Below are 22,766 nucleotides of genomic sequence, written 5' to 3' on the forward strand. Positions count from 1 at the left end.
TTAAATTCACGTGGCTTTCTCCCAGTCTTACTGAACCCAGCGCTTAAAGCACAAACGCATTCATGTAGTATTTCTCTGCATCTCTACACATCAGCTGTTTTGCCTTTAGCCTGTGTTGTGTATTTCACCTATAGTTCAGCACTTCATCTGCAGACAGTAACTTGTTAGATATGGAAAAAGAGATCCAGCCTATTTAATTCACTCATTCAATTCAGTTTTATTGACAGACCCTATAACGATTAGCCTTCCTCATAGCACACGCATGTGTACACCAGTCTGCAGAGTCACTGTGTTAAAATCAAAATAACCTACTGTGTGTGTGGTTATGTGCACAAATGTATCTGTGCTGAGACAGAGGTTTGTGTAAAAAAAAAAAAAAAAAAAAAAAAAAATCTAGAGTCTGAAACTCCAGCAGCAACACTGCAGCACAAAGACTTTCAAGCAACTTAAAGAAGTCCAGACGCTTTTCTTTGCAAGCTCCTTTGACTACGATGACCTGGATGACTGAGAACCTTCACAGACATGCAGCATAAAGAGCAAGGTTTTTTCTTGCAGTCTTCACCAGGATGACCTCAAACATGCTGACTAAGCAGTAAGTTTGCTCTTTATAGCACAAGCGCTGCTGGAGCTGGAGCTTGAGCCTCTTCAGAAGACTTTGTGAAAGCGCAACAGTTTCCACACTTTACAGATATAAACTGTATTTTTCTGCACATTGACAGAAATAACCGGGGAGAAGACATCTGGAAACATGTCAGAATGATGTATCCACATTCAGCAGAACAGCTTTGTGTTGCCATATCAAGAATAGGACTGTTTTTGTCTGATCAAATCCAAGGCAGAACATACTCATTAAATATTTGGATGCCCTTTCTACCAGAAGGGCAGTTTGATTTTGTTCATAATAATCCTTAGCGCATCCACAGGCCGACCGGAAACTTCTGCATACCTTGTTAACAGGTGCGAGCTGGGTTCGGACAGAACCAGCGTGGAGTCGACTGCTGTCTCCGAATCTTCCAGGAGACCTCTCCCTGCGGCTGTCCAACACCCTGCCCGGTGACTTCTCCCGGTCCAGAGGCCGGGCAGGAGACTTGTCTCTTCTGAACTCTGTGCGGCCCTCCCGATAACGATGTGGGGTGCTCGGCTCCCGATGCAAGCCGTCATGGCTGCCGGGGCCTGAGGTCAGACGCTTAGAGATGTGCTCTGTGTAGGTGGGTGGACACCGCTTACTGGGACTACTGTTGACAACAACAACAAAAACACACCATGGATGGTAGCAGACATAGCAAAGCCAACCTTCCAGTGATTTTTAGCAGACAATACAAGCGCTCAGGACTTTTTGGGTGATTTGTTTTGTGTTTGAATGTTTAACTCACTCCGACTGTCACTGAAATATTTTTTTTCTTTGTTTAAACTGGATTAAAGTGAGCAAACATGACAGAGTGAACTGACCCTCGACTGGACCCGGTCCTCTGGAGCTCCCCAGACTCTCTGATCAGACTTCCCTTACAGCAGATGACCCGCAGTTTGTTCTGGTAGGAGGAGGCGAGGTAAATTGCCCCAGAGGAAATAGCTGGGCCCAGGTAACGTGGATTTGGAATATCTAGGTGTGCCAGCACTGTAGGACTGGAAGAAAAGACCAAATTGAGGGAAATGCAGCTGAGAAGTAAACTCAACGAGTGTAAGATGTGGCACAAAGAGGCCACTGTGTCTCACCCCAGAGCAGCGTGCCCCTGCACCTCGATGACATCCAAGGAGTTGAAGTAGGTGACAAACAGGTAGGGCTCTCTGTAGGCTGCAACAGACGACACACACAATTATTTAGTTATTTAGTGGATTTGGTACAGTTAATGGTGTGTTTTGTTTTTTTTTTTTTGTTTTGTTTTGTTTGTTTTTTTTAATTCAATGAGAGAATTAAGATGAAAGAAACAGCAGTTACCAAACGACAGAGGCAAACGGCTCCACTTGATTTCCTCAGTGCGGCTTCTTCGTCCATACGAGTCCACGAACACTCCAAACTCTGCCACAGAAACATTTGCTGCACTCTTCATCATACTCTTACAGACAAAACACTGTGTGCAGACAGCAGTATTTTAAGCACACTTTTATAATATAATAGCTTTAATCCCGAAAAATGTTATTCAGCTTATATACCCAGATTAGCATTTATTATTTATAGATGTATACCTAGAATAGACATTTAGAATCAGTAACCTATCCCCAGTAAGTACATGTCTTTGGAGTGTCGGAGTGGTAACCACTATGCAACGAGTGCATTAAAAATCCTGGGACACTAACAGTTTGTGCTTCTGAAACTGCAGTACTACTAGCACAACAGGATGCATGTGTAAAACACATTCACCCAGCTGAAAATGTAAAACACTTGGAGCCTGAAACATGTTTCGATCTAGCCAGGTTAGAAGAAAAACCCCTTCTGTTGCACTGACTTGGCTAATCGTATCTCATGAGCTCATGGAGCTCAGTTCCTATGGATTTACCGTGAAAACACAGAAGATATTCCTCCTTCTGCATGCTGCTGGCCACCTGCATGATGGCGATGGGAAAACTGTGAGACGAGGCTGCAAACACAGCCGGGGCCAACGAAACGTCGTTCTTGTCCAAGAATTCTGCAGCGGAAAAAGCTGAGGTTAAAAGCCACACAGTGATCCAACAACCGTAAAATATCATCCTGTGACTGGCTGGTAACTGATTTGATCCTGGAAGCATTAAAGGCATAAAGAAGTACTTCACCCTCAAGTACAAATTGCTTCATTTCAATCTCGTAGAACTTGTTTGTGCCGATGATGATGCTGTAACTGGTCAGATGGATGCAGCTGCAGGGCTCCAGAGTTTCAATTTCCTGTGAGGTAAAGAATTAGGTGGTGAGGGAAAGCCAGTACTTTGAAGCACATCTAGTAGTAGAAAATGTTTTGAAGGTAGAAGATTTATCCACTTTAAAACCAAACGTTACCTTTGTTTGGTCAAAAGAAAAAAAGCATGACATACTTTCAACAGTATAACAGACTGTACTGTGTCATACTCACCTTACGAATGCAGTATTTGCTAAGATTTTCATTGTAGCGCAGAATGGTTATTTTGTTTGGCATTGCAGCACATATACAAGGCGTGTTGTCTATCTGTAAAGAGAATGCACACGCTCGTACGTACGGTCACATTTCAACCATGAAAACAGCATTCATGCAAAGACAGAAGAACTACCTTTCCTGCAGCAAACAGATGGCAGCCTTTCACAGTCTCAAAGATGTATGGAGCCAGTTCAGACTGGCTAGGCAGGTGGGACTGGGCCAGAGACTGCTTCACTCTTTTAATCTCCACCAGACACAGCGCTCGCTCATCCCCTGCAGCACACAGACATTACACATAGCTTGTTCAAGGATAAAGACATTAGTCACTTTTAAGCCACCCTGCTGTCTTGTGTAACAAGATATTTACAAGTTTCTCCAAAGTTATTAGTATGGCAGACCAACCTTTCAGTTTAAATGATGCATAATAATTGCACTTCATCAATTATGCCAATTATTTGTAATGGCAGCAGATATTGACCTTTTGATTTACGACCGACACTGTGACTGTCTCAGCGAATGAAAATCTAGAGTCGACTCCTGCTGCTCAGCAGACATTTATTTTCTACTGAAAATACCAAAGCTGGGCCTCTCACCAACAATCATCAGCAGTTTCTCCTGCTCTTTGATGATGTAGATCTGAAAGACTGACCCCAGGCCAGGAATGTGAGTCAGGGAGTTCTTGATAACATTCAGCGCATACAGCCCCTCTTCAGAGCCCACCAGAACGATCTGCGGCACAGCAGCGAAACACACAAAAAAAAAAAATTCAGGTGAACGTGGTGACATTTCAAACTGGAGCAACATGCGGCAAATCCTGGCAGAGAGCCCCGAGCATCTGCTCCATGCTCCGATACATCGTTCTTCTCCTGAATACACCTGCAACTGCAGATCATGTCATTTTCTACTGCTTAAAATGCACAATTAAGAAGTAAACATATTTTCTAATAAATATATATGTAGTTACATATGAATATCATTTTATAGCATATAAAACATGTTCCTACCTGATCTGTGAGCGGAAGGGTGCAGTTAATGTCCAGCCTGTCATCTCCCTCCAGCTTCAGCAGAGAGTTTCCCAGCAGCTTCTGAAAGAACAGAGAGGGGTGAAGGGTCAGCTGGATCACGACCTCCACGTGACCTTGGGTAGGAGGGAACAGAGGAGCAGGACGGGAGGGGCTGGATGGCTGGAGGACTGGGTTCAGAATCACAGTGTCAGACGTGGGACCAAGTCACAAGCGGTCTTCAGCTTCAGGTCACGGATAGAAAGTTATACTTGTTAGACCTTTAATAGCACGCTGTTTTATTCAGAGGCTCTACAGTACCAACGAAACGATGCTTTCATTTGTAATAAAGTAATTTTGTACCACTTGTCAGCATTAAAGGGAATAAAAGATACTTTTAATAAACATTAGCGACTCCTACGAAGCTGAGAACAAGATTTTACATTCGAAATGAATAAATGAAGTAAATATTTTGCCAGTGGTCAAGTACAGATTGCAAAAACGTAATGTTTACACAAATGATCAGAGTGAAAGGATCAAAGTCTACAAGCTCTACTGCGTTTAAACAAGAGTCATTATTAACACTAATCAGCATCACCGCCGGCTCCCTCATTACTGAGTCAGTGTTCCAGCTCATACGCTGCTGATATCTTCTACACATATACAACAGAATTAGATACATACAGCTGCAAGCTGAGATGAGAGGGTCAAGCAGATTAGGACAGTCGCCATAGCAACTTAAACTATTAATATTAAAAGGTGGCAATTGAGTCTGATAGGAATTTGAACTCCTTTAGGGATTGGGTAGAAGTACAGTAGCAAGCTTTAGGCCTCACTCGCCTGTGTACCCAATCAGCATCTGTGCTGATTTATATGGATGACAGATGTACTAAGCTCATGTCCATCACATTCATAGTGCTTATACAATTTCAGTGATTGGTCTATAAATAGAGTAAATTATGAAAAATGAGCATTGCCGTTTACAGAGTCACCCATAAGGTGACTTCAGATGAACTCCATGACTGACACATGAGGTTTCACTCGTCGTTTCACTCATATCAACCTGAATTTACAAGTTAATGAGGATGAGAAAAAATTACTTGGACAACATTAGTTTCATGTAATTTTAATATTACCACATTCAGCTCTAGATCTTGTCGTTGCTTTTTTCTTTTAAAGATTAGTAAGAATATGACTTGCGTCTCTTGGTTAAGTCAAGTGACTTGAGTCCCAGCCTCCCTCAGAGGAGTGTGCAGAAAGGGCAGAGGTAACAACGCAGACAAGTACACAAACAGGTAAAACTCGGCAGTGCGGTCCCTGCTCCTCCGGACAGGACAGCTGCAGAGATTCAACCCAAAGATGATCAGACATCTTGGCGAATATTTGTGTACTGTGGTTAGAAAAAAGGACATCGGAGACAGGGAAGAATATTTGAGAGTTTGTTCAGGATACAGCAAAGGATAGTGAAAGTGAGAAGTGGTCACAGCAAGTGAAGTGACAGCAGGGTGGGGGGCAGGTGACAGCCAACGAAATGACAGACTCATGCACTACAGCGTGCCTCGTGTAGGATGTGCAGTGCTCGTGTGTGTCAAAATGTCTCGTGTCTAACTGTTTACCTGGACCAGTGGAGACAGAACCATTTGTCTTTTGGACACAGCAGCCTATGTGTGCAGTGACACATGGGTAGGAATAGAGCAAATCGACAAAACACGCCCATATGCCGGACATACAATGTGTCACGATGAAAAAGCAACAAACACAGGCGAGAGAGACAAAGAGAGAGGAGAGAAAGACAAAAGAAGAGAGAAGAAAGGGACAATTAATGACGCACGTAAGCGAAACTACCCGTTAAACTTTAAGCTCGAAACCTACGTCTTAAATAGTCTACGGAGGGGAAATCTGCTCATGGTGAACAGCACCAACACAGTCAAATATCATGTTTACGACCACAGACGCGACAGCTGTGACCACGGCCGGATATGAATTGAGTCAGGAGACATTAAAGACAGAGAGCGAGCTGCCCCGGGTTGCGTTCGCCTGCTCTGGAGATACTCACTGCGTCAGCCTCTGCCTTCTCCCGGGAGGCTCGGCCCGCAGCCACCACAGACTCCATCACAGCCACCCAGCGCTGTTTGTCTGGGAAACTGGGAGCCATGAAGTAAACAGCCTGACCAGGCCAACAGGGAGTGTGACACCGTGACTCCAGCTTTAGGACATAAGGAACATCTGACACACAGAGAGAATAAAGTATGACACGACTTCAAATGATTAATATTTGACAGACTTTTGAACAACATTGGGAAGGCAAAGGCTGCCTGGTACACTTCACATCTACCTGACTTGGCAGTGTTTGGTAGTTCAGATGCTCCCACTGCTCCATGAACCACCACCTCCCCATCTGACAGACACAATTCAAACTCCTCCAGTGGTTTCACTGAGTCTGAGCAACACACATAAGGAGATTCATAAGCACTGGTGCCCACTCTAATAACTTTCCATCTATCTAAAAATCCAGACAGCTAAACATGTCACCTTCTCTGGGCTCTATCTCATAGATGGATATTTTAGTCCCATCCAGGACCACATATTTCCTCTCCCAGCCCTGGCCTCGTTTGCCATTCCTGCAAAAACACAAGACGACAACACCACTGTGAAGACAGATGAGTGGATTTTACCAGACGGAGTATTATTGTGAGGGCCTATGAGGAGTTGTTCTCAGTAACATCAGGCCACCTGATCAGTTAGAGGACATGGGTGCAGATGTCACACAGTGGAAATTTGTATTTATCTTGTATATTGTTTTTATTCTGATTTTTAGTGTTTATTTATGTGTGTCGTTTTATTTGCATGGTTTTATTCTGTTTCTATTGCATGGTTTTTAGTGTTTTATGTGACATAGTTTTTAATCCACTGTGGACTGGCTACACATGGGACAAATTAGCTGATCGGGACCACCTGCTGAGGCAGGGGTGTGTCCAGAGGTGGCCTATCAGCTGTGTAAAGACCTTTTAAAAGCAGGCTAGCTGAGCACTGAAGGAGAGAGGCCCCAGACTGGAAAGTTAATGCTAGATGGCCAGCGTGACCCGGCGACCCAGTCCTGACCTCATGGAATGGCAACAGTAGGAGACAACGCGTGTGATTGGCAGCAGGGCAGAGGTTTACCTACATTTGTGAGTAGGGTCTCTACTGTTGTTTACTGGGTGCAGCTGGGTTGGGAGAAGGTCGCCATGGCCATGAGCCACGGCTGCTTCTGGAACCATTATTCTGGCCCCTGTTTGTTATTTTACAGGACACCGACGCAAGGGGAGCTGTGGCGGTGGTCGCATGATGGATTCGGGTGCAGAACGCAAGCTGGGCTGGGATATGATGGGCCAGTGGAAGGACAAGAAGATGGGAGGCTCTTCCTTGTCTGCCGAAGACGGGGCTGGCGTGAACTCTGCTCTAAAGCTGGAATTCCTGGCCTGCTGATGGACCCATAATGAACATGTGGCATAATTATAGCAGGGGGTTTTTAGTGAATGTAGAAAATGGTAGTTTTACGGGTTTTAGGATTGTTTTACTAGATTGACAACATTTTATTACGTACATTTTAAGGATGTTTTATTTGTGCTCCCTGGTCTAGTAATAAACTGTTTCTGATCAGAATGTCCTGCTTCATCTCTGTGCCCTGGGTATCTGACTCGCTTGCTCCCCCTTGTATTTTAAAGAATCTTTCTTTTTAGCAGGACATTCTGGCGCGACTGCTTTAGTGTTCCCCGTGTGTTACACATATAGCTCCCTCACTGTAGATTGACAGACTCCATATTGTATGGAAATGTATGTAACTCATGGCCCTTCCCAGATTGGCAGGTACTAACGATTGCTTCTTTAAGATCATCACTGATGTCTTTCCTCCTTGACACTGTAACACACACCCAAATGTTCCAAAACTTCTGCTTTTACAGCTGTGAGCATGTGAGTTGCTCTCGCTTGTTGACCATCAATTAATCAATATATGTGATTAGCAGCAGCTGGCTGCTACGTTCCCTCGTAATTGAGTACAGGTGGACTTTGTTTTTCCACACACTGTTTCTGCATATTGGCATATTGTTTGATTTATTACGTTTTTGTTAATGATGTATACAATATGTAAATCCCCTAATTTAGTATTTACTTAACTAGAAGATCTGCTAAAGACCAGGTGAGTCCTGAGATAACTTTGCCGTCTTGGGTGTCATTTCTTTTTCACATGACTGTACGTACGAAACATCAGATGTATAAAATGCTGTGTGATGTATCCACTCTTGTTGTCTTTTTTAATTTTTAAAGTTGTTTGTACGGACACTCCTCGTTTGTAAATCTCTACCGTTGTGAAATGTAACACATGTGGATGAAAAGATCAGATGCTCAGAAAAAATCACTGTTTGTAAACATGGCATTAAAAAAACAATAAAGAAGAAGCCAAATACACAGTAACACAAAGTGAAACTGAGAACTGGAGAATTACAGAAAAAAAGGCAAAAAAAAAGTTTTGAAATTTGTACTTTTACTACTACTAATATTCAAAATCTAAGGTTGATATTTATCAGACACTATAATGCTCTAATTTGTCAGATTTTGTTAAATCGTGTCTCACATTCATCTCATCTCACTGCTGGAGGTTTAACTCACTTAAAAAAAACGGGTATGTGTGAAGTCTGCACATTAGAACTGCAGATTTATGTGCAGCTGTTTCGGCAGGTGATGTGTAGGACGGTCTTGATATATAATAATGCAAGTGAGCAAAGACTGAGTCAGACACCACTGTGTCCACAGCTAACCTGGGCTGTTTCATCCAGCCCTCCAAGTGCATGTGTCCGCCGGCCTCTTTCAGCTGCTGGCCCGGTGCGCTGCTCTTATCTCGACACAGGCCCTCAGACAGATGCAGGGAGCAGTCACTGGACATCCCGCATGTGGCTGGAAGGCAGGGGGAGCATTTCGGGTGGCACAATGCATGGCATTCTGAGGAGAGAGCAGAGCGACACTACTGACACCGCCAGTCTAAAAGGAGAGCGTGTTAACACTATCAGCGTAAGGAGAATGCACAGTAGGTTTATCTGTCCATAAAAATGCTCTCTTCTTGTGAAAAAAGCTTGTGTTTGCCAACTGTTAAACATCTGCAAACCGTCAAAGACTGAACATTTTGTATATGTGTTCACTAATGTAAAGATTTAAAGATGAAATGCTGCTATTAAAACCCAGAATGATGACTTTCATTGTAAAACGGAAAACTTCAAAACACAGACAGAAAGGCTAATGTCAACTTTGGTCTTATCACAGTTTTTCTGAATTGGTAAAACACTAAACTCCATTCTCTAAGCTATCAAACAGTCTTTTGGCCAAACCTTAAACACGGTTCAGGTACTTAGACACGATTTGCAAAACTCATACACTCTGTTTTTCAAAACCTTAAACATATCCTTAGTCACTAAACACATTTCACATGTGTGTTGCAAAACTGTAAACACTGGCAGCAAAATGTGAGCACAACTTCAACACAGCTGTCATCTTTTACACACAGCAACTCACAGCTGAACACACATGTTTCTAATGATGTGATCAGACCCTCTGCAAGACTTAAAGATCTACGATATCAGTATGTGCGAGTGTAACCTGTAACCAGCGACTCTTCCAGTACAGTTCTGTGCCCATAGGCCTACTCTTACTGTTGGCTAGGTTGTTACAGATGGTACTCTTGCAGTACTGTAGACTATATTGTAATAGTGCACATATATCTGGAGTGCATATACTGTAAATACACTATTTCATTAGTCTGTCTTTCTGTATCACTACTTATCTATTATCTATTATAGAGTGTTTGAAATGGATTCCATGGAAACCTCCATGGGATATATTTTGAAAGATGAATCAGGATTCAGTCTGGCAAATAGAAGACGGAGAGACAGCAACATACATTTTTTCTCAATTGTTTACACACATTTCCTGAAAACATCCCTCATATTGTCAGAACTCTGCACACAAATCAAAAAAACACACACACAACGAGCAAAACCCTTCAATTCTCCTGCAAAATGAAACTCTACATTCAAAACAATGTAATTTCTTGTCAAAATGGCGTTTTGTTTTCAAATGACACACAAACCATCACATGAATAGACATTTATAAGAACCAGTTAAACACTGATGTGCTTAATGTAAAACACTATGACCACTTCGTCTCCAGTCATCATAATGACTTAACGTAAGCCTTTTTTGTTCAGTGTTGAACTTTTCAAAATTGTAAACTCAGTTGCCCAACTTTGCATACTAACCACATTGCTAAACACCTTTCACACATAATTGCAATTACGAAATCAGAGCTTTTTGTTCCAGGCTGTTTCTATAGAAAGCCCTGATAGATACTTTGCAGAATGGGATAGGATCCTCTCCAGATTTATATGGGCGGGGAAAAAGCCAAGCGTTACGCTTACAGTTTTTTCTGATTGCTTAAGCACATTTTTTGTAACTATTGGCTAATTTTGCAAAACTCTTCACACAAATAAGAAAACCTGTCACCCAATAATCAAAACATTGTAGTTCTCTTGCAAAAGCAAACACAGCTAGATTAACTCTTCACACCTTCGTAAAAATGGTGTTTCCGTATCAAACAGTACACACAAGCCATCATCTACTAAGCACACAATGCGCCAACTGCACACTGATGGTATGAATACAAAACACATCTGGCTTTTGCTTTCTCTGTGCACAAGGTAGGCTATGTCAGTTTGAGCTCATACTTCTGTCATAGATCCATAAGCATAGAGGGATCCAAACTTCAAGTACTGGTGTACTTGAAACACATCAAAACAAACACAAGTGTTCATTTCCAAGTATAGGATTATTTGCAATCGCCATAATGACTATATGGGTTACTTGGTCTGCAGTGAACATGCTTCCTCTGCCCCCAGCATCTGGTCATCTAGCAATTCTGTAAAGTAACAATTTCAGTATTTTTACATCAATGGTATTGGTGTGTTTCTCATTGGCATATGGCGGTGATACAAATCTTTGTGCGAAGTGACTGTACTAACCGATTCTCATTTCAAGATGTCCTTATGGTACTTGCTACAGTGTAGCGGCTCGAGTTAGGCTGGACCCGTTGGCCAGCTACCCTCAGGGTCATTCCACGGTTGATTACATGGTCCACTATTGTAGCTCTGATGTCATCAGCAATTCTATTTCCTACTCTTCCTACCCTTCCTCTCCCCCCTCCTCATCCTCCTCTCTCCCCTCCTCATCTTCCTCTCCCCCCTCCTCGTCTTCCTCTTGCTCCTCCTTGTCCTTGTCGTCCTCTTCATCCTACTTCTTCACCTCCACGTCCTCTTCCTCGGCCTCCTCTACTTCTCACTCTTTCTGCTCCCTCCATTGTACTCCGCACACACAGCTTACCTGTATTATAGTGCTTAGGCTGATTGCAAAGTGAACTAATTATCTAAAAAAGTTTTCACATGTGAAAGTGTGCCAGACAGTTGGCAAATTAGTGTTAATGATAGCCATACATGTGTATACTTTTGCTAGGAGTGTGTTGGAAATTTGGTAATTGAGTGTTGTGCAGTGAATTGTGCCTACAGTTTTGCAAAGTGTGTGTTACAAAATTGCAAACTGAGTGCAAAGCAGTTTATGTGCTTTTAGTTTTGCAAACTCAGTGAGTGGTTTTGCTATAAGTCTGAATAGTTTTAGAGATTGTGCTACAGGAATCACAGTTAGGGTTTAAGCATTCAGAAAAAACTGTAAGCACATCAGTGTTCAACTGGTTCTTATAAATGTCTATTCATGTGTCATTTGAAAACAAAATTCCATTTACATTGTTTTGAATGTAAAGTTTCATTTTGCAGGAGAATTGAAGAGTTCTGCACATTGTGTGTGTGTTTTTTGATTTGTGTGTAGAGTTCTGACAGTATGAGGCATGCTTTCAGAAAATGTGTGGAAAAATGTAATATAGCAAGAAGTTAAAATATGGTTTATGTGAAGGTATACATCACTGTCTAGTTGATAGTCCTTGTGAGCACAACTGTAACTTACCAAGACAGGTAGCTGCCTGACGACCAAAGTGCACAGTATCCAGGCACACGGTACACTTGGCAGCTCTCATGTTGAGTCCCACTGTGAAGCGGTGAGGCGTGTTGTGGTGCATCACCCTCTCTCTCTCCCTCTCTCTGTCTCTCTGACTGTCCTTCAAGCGACGGCTATACTCTGAATACAGTCAGCAGGGAACACAGTCAGGGCAGGCAGCGCCAGCATGTCTTACTCTGTCAGGTACATCCATCGCTTTAAAACCTCAGTGCATCATGCCATACCATCTATGAGATCAGTTCAACAAAAAAAAAACAAAAGCTTTCCAAAAGGAGTGGTACATGTTTGGCAAAATGCATTAATGCAAGTACTCTGAAGACAGAAATGCTTGAAACAGATTCTTCATTTTGTCAGTCCCTCTGCTTGTGCCCACACACTGCAGCATTTTAAAGGCATTATCCAGTCAGCATCAGCGAACTGCATTCTGCATTAAAGATGGTTGAAAAATTTCACGTCATTATTATGGCAACAAAACGATCACGCTTATTGATATAATAATGTCAATCAGTATGAAATTTACAAATCTTGTGTGTACAACCAACATGGAAAGAAAGAAAAGCGTGAGCACTTTATTTCATGTATCTATTGAATATTGTTGTTAAGTTACTGATGAATATGGCCCCGTTTGTATTTTTCTCATACAAAACTACCTTAATGTGATGTTGCATGAGCAAAGTATGAAAGAGACCAAATCAGTGAGTAAATCATAGTAGAATGGAATAATCAATAGAGCCATATCTCACTAATAGATGCGTATAAGCTCCGAAATCCTAGCATCACATAGTGCTGTTGTTGTTTAGACCTTTATTGTAATAGCAGGGGAATGGAGGCAAATTACAGTCTAATTGGACTTAAGCTAAAATGTAAAGCCTTGGTCTTTTCCCCCCGCCTCCAGTCTGTCCTAAACTCAGCTGCCAGGCTTTTAACAAAATCAAAGAGACAACACTATATCACTCTCAGTTTTGCTACTGCATACTAGCTATTTTATCCAGCTATTTCAGCTGATTTTAAACTTGTGCCACGCTTTTACCTGTGTTATAAATTTACAGTCAGACCCAAGGAACCGAGCTGCTGGGTTGTTCCTCTGATCAGAGCCCTTAACTGTTCTCTAACAAAGGAGCTGACGTTCGCAAACTCACCTTTCATTTACATCTAGATTACATTACAAACGTACATTTACAGAAAACTGATCAAAGTGTTTTATCTTCTTATCACTTCTTTATGGACTTATCTATTTCCGTGTTTATTTATTTTACTTGTAATACCGTTCACACTGTTCAGCATTTATGTTCTTTTTATTTTAACTGCATCACTTCACTTTTTGATTTTGATCTATATTAACGAGTTCTTAAAAGCACTTTGAAAATCTGTACATTTTACACTTGTTTATGATTAGAGCTAGCAACTTAAAATAAATCATAATAACTTGGTCATCTTCTTTAGTCCTCTTGCATGAAACACATACATTAGTGTTCAAACTGCTGTGCAGCTGGCATTCATGCGGATGTTAAACCTCCAAGGTAAGCGCTGTTACAAACTAAATACACCTGCCCATTGGCAATGGCACCCACTGACAGCAATGGCCTTCCCCCAGACTGCAAAGTTGTTTAGGAACAGCTTGAGGAACACAACAATGAGCCAAAGGTGCTGAACAAGTCAGATTCACAGTTATCTCATCCGGCATCCCAGAGAGAACCCAAAGGATCTGACACAGGACGCTCTCAGGGATCCTGTGTCTGTTCCCCAAGGCCTCAAAGCTGTTTGTGTCCATCAGATTTGCTATTGTAACTGACAGCTGTACATCTTTTTCTTTCTTTCCTTTCTTGCTTCTGTTGTTTCTGTTTTTGACTACCAGGTCACTATGACATAAAACGTAGATATGAGACTTTTCTTTTCTTGTTGTAACCTTGACTAACAAAATGGCTAGATAATACCTTTAGATCAGAGTGTGGGTTTAAAGTGCATACAGCGGTTTTTGCATTGCAGAATTTTTAATATGGTACATTTGTGTATATGATGTGAATTTGAGGTGGAAATAAAGTGAGTTAAATAAAGTAGAAGGCTTCTGCAAATCACACGCTTCAGCAACCAAGATAAAATGCTTCAGATTTCTAAAGCTCTGCACTGAAGGTTCTTCAGCCTCATCTGACAAACCTGTTTAGATCTGACATTTTATACTATAAAAGTGCAGAGCTTTTAAAATCTGGCCTGTCAAAGATGTGGATGTAGCAACGTAGAGGAGAGATAAGAGACCAAGCTGCAGAAACCATGAATTTGGATGACTTACTTTCAAAAGTGACCCTCCTTCCCTCTGAAAGGTGTGTGAAAGAAGAGACAGTAAGAGCTTCAAAAATCAACCTTTGAATGTGAGGTGTGTGCTGCAGAGGCAGTAGAGGAGAGTCAGCTAAGAGATAAGCCATTTTGCACTCAAGTCATATGATACCTATCAGTTGTGCCTCACTTAAATAGACAACCAAAAAACGATTGGTCTTTGGGATCAAGTCAACCCCCAAAATTGATCTAGTGTGACTGTAAGAAGATTTAACAGCTGTCTGAAAAATATAGTTACAAAAAACGAATAATTAAATAATCAAATCCCCAATTCTACTCATATTATTGGTGATAATGAAATAAATACTAGTACAACTTGTCCACAGTTCTGAGGTATGAAGAAAACTGCCTGAACTGTATCAATGTGACAACAAGACACATTGATACAATGCTTTATTCTATATACTTCTACATCCAATTAAAATTACCAGTTAAAGTATACGGCATGTCTTTGGACTGTAGGAGGACAACAGATTGCTCAGAGGAAACCCACACAGACACAAGGAGAACATGCGGGCTCCATGCATGGGGGCCCAAATCAAGTCCTTTCTTGCTGTGAAGCGACAGTGCTAACCACTGCACCTGCTGTGCTGACCATTATTCAAAATAGCAAACAAGAACAAGCACTAGGAGCTCAGAATCTTGCTGCATGCAATACTGTATACTTCTGCAGATACTTCATGCAGAGTAGGGATGCACCGATACCGATACTGGTATCGGGTATCAGGGCTGATACTGTAAAATATGTGTGTACTCATACTCATAAAAGTTAACCGATACCATGAACCGATACCAACTTATTTCATTAATCAGAGGGTGGCTTGTCATTTCTGTTGTAGTTTTTTAGATTGGCCACTAGGGGGACATCCCGCGCTAAACAGGCACAGGGTTAGGCGAGTGAGACTGGCGGCTCCAGATAAAAAAGAGAAACTGGAGGCTGCTGTAGCCAGGCTAAACAAAATGTCAGCAGTGTGGACCGGAACAGCCAACTTTAACTCAGGTTTTGGAAAAGCGATGAAAAATGTCAAGAGAAAATCCACGGGCAGTTAAAATAACAGAGGCTCTGACTCATTTTATCGCTCTGGATGACCAGCCAATGCCGGTCGTGGAAAACATAGGATTGCATCGTCTTCTCAGCATACTCGAGCTGCGATATGAAATTCCCAGCCACCCATACATCAGGGAGATAATGGTGTCAAAACTTTGTAAAGAGGTAAAGACAATCAGTGTGTGCGCGATGTCAGTCCTCGGTTTAACGGCACAGTGGACTGATGATCCACGGGCAGATGAGGAGTTTATTTGTCAATGCCAAATACTTTCGTTATTTTGTTTGTTTGTTTACAATATGGACACTCTGCAATAATTTAAAAGTTTATTTTATTCTCAAACCTAATTTGTATTTATTTTATTCCAAACAGAAGTGTTTATTTATTATTCTGAAAGCTCGAGACAGTGTCAATAGTTCAGTGATATTTTGTTAAATTACAATGTGGAGACTCTGCAATAATTTAACAGAAGTGCTTATTTTTCACTTGAAATTTTTTTGTGGTCTTTTTTATTAAGATTTAATTTTTTATCGGCAGAGAATAAAATAAAACCTGTCTTCCAATTCATTGCATGTGTGTGTGTGTGTGTGTGTGTGTGTGTGTGTGTGTGTGTGTGTGTGTGTGTGTGTGTGTGTGTGTGTGTGTGTGGTAGAAGTATTGTTTTTTGTACTCTGTATCGGCAATTACTCAGATCCAAGTATCGGTATCGTATCAGTTTGAAAAAATTGGTATCGTTGCATCCCGAATACAGAGGTCTAGGTTTGAAGAATAGCGGTGCAGGGGACCTGTGTTTCTTTTTCTTCTATAATTATGCTGCATGATAGTGCTCGGGCTACAGCGCGTCTAAAATGAGAACAATATCTGCTCACTGGTATGATGGAAACGAGTTTAAACCTCAAATATCTCACTTGATGTAAGCACAGCTTACCACAAAGGCTCTTTCCCATGTTACGCCACAACCACAGTGTTTATCAGACTTATACTAGAGTAAACTAGAGCACTTTACTGACTTCTTCACATGTTTCTACACAGTACATCTGATTGAACTTGATCAACTGAGCTGCCAAAAAAGGCTTTGACTTGAGCTGTTTACACGTCTTCTTAAATAGTTCTTCCTTACACAGCAAGGTAAAAAAGAAGAAAAAGTCACATGACAAAAATTATGAATGGTTGCCTAAATGAGATAACAAACCTGCCGGCTCATCTTACCTCACTCTCCTCTATGCATCTCCTGTGAGCCTGCATGTTTGTGCCATTGGATTAAAAAAAAAACACACTGAGCTACTATGAAAATCACCCTTCCCTTACCCTCAGGTGTGGGAGTGTCCTTCCTCCGTCCAGAGTTGGAGGGTGCAAGGCTGGTGGGGCCCTGCTGGTGCTCAGGAGACTTCACCATGGCAGACATAATTATCTGTTGCCGAGCTGTGGCTGGGTTTGTAGAACTTCCGTGGTCCTTATACTGCAGAGCTGGGTTGGAAAGACTGACTTTGAGTATTTTGTTTTGAGTAAAATTTAAAAAAATTCTTAGTTCAAGTTTCTACTGATGATTATAAATGAACAACAGAGTGTAAATTGGAGTCCACAGATTGGTGCAGGGCAGTCTCACCTTCTTCTCTCAGTGCTCGCAGTTCTGCTCTCATTTTCTGCAGAGCATCTTCTAACTCTGTGCAACGAGAACGTTCTTTGTCTAGAGCTGCCTTCATGTCGCTGTACTGCAGAGGCACCGGCTGGATGGCAGGCACAGGGGAAGCCTGGCCTTGAGTCTGAGTCTGACCCTGAGTCTGAGCCTGAGCAGCCATGGCGGCCAACAAGTCCTCCCGACGACGTCCAAAGAGACCCTGAGACACACACAAGCAAACACAAACAGGGAGAAACACAAGAAATGAGCCCATAAATGAACAAAAAGAAATAGAAAGATAAGAAATTATTGTATATCTATATATATCTGTATATCTATCTATATCTATATCTATATCTATATATGTAGAGAGAGAGAGAGAGATATTTAATCCCATCTGACCTTTTTCTTCTTGGAGCCACCGTGTGCCTGGGCCTGGAGGAAGTCTATGAGCTTAGTCTGCTGGGTAATGGTTCCCTCCATTTTCACCTTCTCATGAGAGTATACAGCCTGCAGGTGGAGCTAAGTGAACATCACTACTGCCATGAATTTCTTCTCAAGTACTTCATTTCATACAGAGAGGTTGACAGAGACAGAAAGTAGGGGAGGGAGTTGTGTGCTGTAAAACAAATAGTGTGTGTGCACATACGTGTGGCTCAGAACAGTGGGGGAGAAACAAGACTGAAAATGACACAGTCCAGCAACGTACATGTACCTGCAGTGATTTAAAACTCACATGGTTCCTACATGTGTGGGTTTTTTTCATTTGTCTTTAGTAGGCGTGTGCATGTATGTGTGTAGCAGCACCTGGATGTTCTCCAGCTGGTATTCCAGGTCAGTCCTTTCAGTTTTCAACAGGTCAGTCTGGTCCAAAGCGTCCTGCAGCCCCTGGGTCAGACGAAATATGTGGGTCTTCTGGGCATCCATCTGCTGTTGCAGCTTCTCTTGCTGTGGAGGTAAAGCACCTTTACATCACCCTCTGAATGTCTTTACTAAGCCACACACACTTCTTACAACTGATTGCTTTTACTGATTGCTATACCTTTCAGCGTGGTTTCATACAGAAAGGTTTATTATTATTACTGCTAAGAATTTCTGAAAAATAGAACCGATTTATTTTCCGGTTTTGACCATATGTCTGTAATAAAAGTGTAATAAAATGATCAGATCAGTGGCTCTGTGAAAATAATGAAACACTGTGCCTCTTCCAGCAGCCTCTGCTTCAGCTCTCTCTCACTCTCCAGTTTTTGCTGCAAACTGCGGGCATTCATCTCCAGCATGGCATGCTTCTTCTCCAGATCGTTCAGCTGAGGAATGAAAAGGAAGAGTTTGCCGCGACATCTGCTAACTACACAAAACTTAACAGATGTTATTCAGGAGTGTGAAAATGCGTACAGTGTCTGCAAGGCTCTCGGCTTTGAGTTTCTGGTCTTTGAGGGCCTGCTGCAGGGCCAGGATCTCAGCTTTGTGCTCTTTAACTGCCTGTTCCACAGCCTGCCGAGACTCGGTGCTGCGCTGCTCTGCACGGAGCCTAGATCGGAGAAAAGTTAGTGCCAGTTATTTTTCAGCCTTCGAGTGCGTGCTCTTCAAGTTCATCTATTATGTGTTTACAGGCTCTTTGAAACAAACTGACTAAAGTATTTCGTAATGTTCATATTGCTGTTTCACTCATTGGTTTGTTTGGGGTAAAGTCGCGTGGTTCTGGATAGAGGAAAACACACCACTAAAAATGTAATTTCAGTTTTTGAATGCTTTAAAGTTTACCTAATTTTCTTCACTTTCCACTGTTCCAGGCAACTCAGAAAATCATTTCATATTTTACCTAGAATTCCTGCTTTGACAGACCCTAGACAATACGGCAAAGCCTGTCGAATCCAGTGCGTGTAGGCGAAGGGAGCTTTATCCAACACTGATAGCAAGAGAAACATTGAGAGCAAAAATAGTTTTCTCTGCTGATGAAATAAGAAACTCATAAGCCTCCTTAAAGGTCTTGTGGCAAGATTACATAACTGGACTATTGCAATGTGCAGAAATAAATATACTAACGTTTCTTTGAGGCAACTATAGGTGCACTGAATATAAGTTAATGTGCTGTAGACTGTTTTCATAGTAGCAAGAAAATTACAAGCAAAATAGAAACAGAACATTGAGGAAAACATTTTGGCTATTTAGGATTCATTAGTTAACACCCACAGTTACAGTGATACATCTTGTGGTGGTCACCTATTCTGTTTTTCAGTGTCTAAGAGTCTCTGGATCTCTCTGGTCCTCCGCTCAGCCTGGTTCTTCTCCTCCTCCAGTGTTGCCCTCCAGGCATCCCACTGTCTCTCCTTCTCCAGCAGTTCATCATTCATAGTCTCCAGCTCCATGACCTGTTCCTCCAGCATGGTACACGTGGTCTTCAGAGTCTCAAGATTCTGGTGAACAGATGAGAATGTTTCAGACTGTTTTTGATCTGTTTGAGGTCGTCAAGAGGGCACATCTTTAAAATGTTCAGCCCAGGCACACAGTTCTGTTTTTTTGAAACCAGAAGCCACGCCCACCCACTGTTCAACCCTTCTGTTTACAAGAGGCTGCCAATCACAAGAAAGTTGACAAGAGTCAAAATGGCTTGTTTAAGAATTAATCAATTAACAGAGTGGATGCACCAAGACTCAGTTTAAGATAAATAAAAATTGTTTAACCTGTAGGACTGTGGGAAAGCAACTCTAGTAAGAATGCTTTATTTACTATGGGGAAAAAAAGCTATCCAATCCTACCTGGAGAAAGTAATTGCCCCTCCCTGTTAAATCATGAATTAACTGTGACTAATCACATCTGTTGGACAGCTGCATTCAATTTCACTGGCCCCACCCAGGTCTGATTACTGCCAGAGCTGTTGAATCAAGAAATCACTTAAAGTCAAACAAAGTAACTGAAATCTGTCAGCTTAGAAAGGTTTACGAAGCCTTTCTAATGCTTTAGGACTCCAGTGAACCACTGTGAGAGCGATTCTCATCCAGGAGGTCACAAAAGATCCAAACACCATAGCTAAAGAACAGCAGGTCTCACTCGCTTCAGTTAAGGTTCAGCAAAGTATGCATGGGAGCGTTCCACAGAGAAAACCACTTCTGACCAAACAGGACACAAACGCTCGTCTCACATTTGCCAAAAACATGTGATGATCTCTAAAACCTTTGGACTTATGAGACAAAAGTTGATGTTTTTAGGAAGGTTTGACTCTGGCATAAAAATAACAGAGCATTTCACAGAACATCACTCCTACACTACCTCCTGGTGGTGGTAGCGTGATAGTCTGGGGCTGTTTTGCTGCTTTAGGACCTGTACGGTTGTAATTAAATACTCCATCCAGGTCTGTATTCAATTACAGTAAAGAGCAGAAGCATGAATGCTGCTCTCTACCATAAAAGTCTTATGGAGAATGAATGGCCATCAGTTCACGCTCTGAACCTCAAGCACACTTGGTTCACATAGCAGGACAATGATCCGAAGCACACCAGCAAGTCCACCTACTGAATGACTCAAAACCCAAAACTAAATGAAGGCTTTAGATTGGCCTAATCAAAGTCCAGACATTAACCCTCTCGAGGCAGGCGTTGCCGATTTGCAACAGTTAAAAACTAACAACCTGATTACCCCACATACATATTTTATGTGTTTTTTTTTACTCAGAAGTACCACTGCAGGACTTGGTTGTGCATTAGCAACAAAAAGTTTAATTTGAGCCTGAGAGGGTTAATCAGATTGACATCATTTAGGGCGATCTTAAACAGGTGTAGGTGCACCAACGGTATCAATTGGAAAATCGTAATTTGCCTTGTTCTTGAGTTATCATATTCACAAACGTGGGTATCACGTCACCCATCGGGCACTGGGTATCAAAAACTGTTTGATGATCTGAAAAATGTAGGTGTAACAAATATGCAAAAAACTAAGAAGTCAAAAAGTAAAAATGTTTTCATGGCATTGTCAGTCACAATCTGTTAAAAAGAAACCACAATGCTAGAGCCAGGGGCTCACAAACTGTTTAAATAATATACATGAAGTCTGACAACTAACGTTCCATGTAAATGACTATTTGAACCTGGAGTTATTTTCATGCCTCGGAATGTTTTCATATATTTTTCACCAGGCCTACACAAAGCTCCATGTTTAATGTCTTACAACAGACTCCTTTAGACAAAGCATGGGGAGACAAATATAGCCTCTGCCGGTGCTGCAGCAACACCACGGCCCTCTGAAGTCCAATGCTTCCACAGCTGACACGACCTGGGAGTGATGGGGATGACACATCCCTCCCACACACCACCCCATCCCTCGTCTATGACTTCCATCGGTGGTTACACAACCAGCAGGACTGAGAGCGCTACTGGACACCCACACACAAATCCTCCCACAGGGGCAACACACCATCACACAGCCTCCTCTCTCCCTCTCTTTCTCTCCATCTCTCATTCTCACTGCGTTGAGAATACGACGCATAACAATAATAAAATTATTCCAGTGTTTCGGCTGCCTGATTTACACTTGGCACTCTCGGAGCTGGGAGAGATGTCTAGGTCACCTGTCACAGGTGTTGTGGAGATATCAAGTAATGTGAGCGTAAGTGAAAAGCTCCTGTCTGACTGTGAGTGGGAAGTGGGCAGGGTGAAGAAACTTGAATAAGAGGAAGGAATACAAGTGTTTTAGAAAACAGAAAATGATGTTTTCTCACAGACTTCAACTGTCATGCAGAAACAACTGCCACACAAAAGCGGTGGCATGTTGGCGGAGTGGTAAGCACTGTGACTCTAAATGCTGGGTTCAGATGTCAACTCTTTATGTGTTTATTTGCTGAATGACTGGCCGCCCGTGCAAAATGATATCGAGAATGAATGCAGACTTCACACTTTATCTGAGTTTTGCTTGTGTTTTTCTTTCTCGCTTATCTGATTCGTGCTCTTGCTTTGCAGTAAAATCTATTTTTATTTCACATCTGGTTGTCATGTTATTGTTGTGTAGTGTTCCCTGTGCTTAATACAGTGTTCCTGTCTGTACATGTAGTTTTGCTTGCTGCTCTTCATCTGATGCTCACGCCTTCTCTGACAGACTTCCTGTTACTGACCTGAGCTTAGTAAACAGTTATTTGATTTGAACCTGCCTAACTTTTTCTTTTGAGCAGGAAATTCAGTGTCAGAAGCTAATAAATCTGCTGGTAAGTAATAAAAAATACCAGCTGGATTGTTCCTGCATATAACAATTTTGCCAGCACCAAAGGAAAATCCAGTCTGTGTAAAATGTAAATGAAAACAGCATACTGTGATTTCATTCACAACAGAACACAGAAAATATATCAAATGTTTTAACTGAGATGTATTGCTAGTTCATGAAAGATCATAGCTCATTTTGAATTTGATGGAAACAGCTATTTCAAAGTTGAGATGGGGGCAATAAAACATTGGAAAAAATGCAAGTGGTACTAAAATTAAACATTTTGCAAGTATTTAGGTTAATTAGCAACAGGTCAAAACAAAACTGGGTACGAAAAGATCATCTTAGAGACATCAATCTGCAAAAAGCTATGCAACAATTTCTCCTGAATAATCTGCAGCACATA

At 41.8% G+C, this 22,766-nt stretch overlaps 1 protein-coding gene across 1 annotated transcript in view; it reads right to left on the reverse strand.

The window, feature by feature from the left end:
- The window catches only part of citb (citron rho-interacting serine/threonine kinase b), a gene marked incomplete at its 5' end in the record, with an annotated part of 44,931 nt that overhangs the window by 2,883 nt on the left and 19,282 nt on the right, over positions 1-22,766 (reverse strand). Inside the window, 24 exons of the mRNA XM_080893706.1 lie at positions 947-1,235; positions 1,450-1,623; positions 1,714-1,792; positions 1,937-2,017; positions 2,496-2,624; positions 2,749-2,857; positions 3,042-3,134; positions 3,217-3,356; positions 3,677-3,812; positions 4,088-4,168; positions 5,701-5,745; positions 6,141-6,310; positions 6,420-6,524; positions 6,617-6,705; positions 8,884-9,064; positions 12,125-12,295; positions 14,463-14,486; positions 16,861-17,019; positions 17,159-17,390; positions 17,573-17,692; positions 17,978-18,118; positions 18,373-18,477; positions 18,566-18,701; positions 19,394-19,587. Coding sequence (XP_080749832.1) covers positions 947-1,235; positions 1,450-1,623; positions 1,714-1,792; positions 1,937-2,017; positions 2,496-2,624; positions 2,749-2,857; positions 3,042-3,134; positions 3,217-3,356; positions 3,677-3,812; positions 4,088-4,168; positions 5,701-5,745; positions 6,141-6,310; positions 6,420-6,524; positions 6,617-6,705; positions 8,884-9,064; positions 12,125-12,295; positions 14,463-14,486; positions 16,861-17,019; positions 17,159-17,390; positions 17,573-17,692; positions 17,978-18,118; positions 18,373-18,477; positions 18,566-18,701; positions 19,394-19,587 — 3,183 coding nt within the window. The remainder of the gene's footprint in view (positions 1-946; positions 1,236-1,449; positions 1,624-1,713; positions 1,793-1,936; positions 2,018-2,495; positions 2,625-2,748; positions 2,858-3,041; positions 3,135-3,216; positions 3,357-3,676; positions 3,813-4,087; positions 4,169-5,700; positions 5,746-6,140; positions 6,311-6,419; positions 6,525-6,616; positions 6,706-8,883; positions 9,065-12,124; positions 12,296-14,462; positions 14,487-16,860; positions 17,020-17,158; positions 17,391-17,572; positions 17,693-17,977; positions 18,119-18,372; positions 18,478-18,565; positions 18,702-19,393; positions 19,588-22,766) is intronic.

The sequence above is a fragment of the Rhamphochromis sp. 'chilingali' genome, assembly GCF_963969265.1.
Source record: "Rhamphochromis sp. 'chilingali' genome assembly, chromosome: 10".
Classification (NCBI taxonomy): domain Eukaryota; kingdom Metazoa; phylum Chordata; class Actinopteri; order Cichliformes; family Cichlidae; genus Rhamphochromis; species Rhamphochromis sp. 'chilingali'.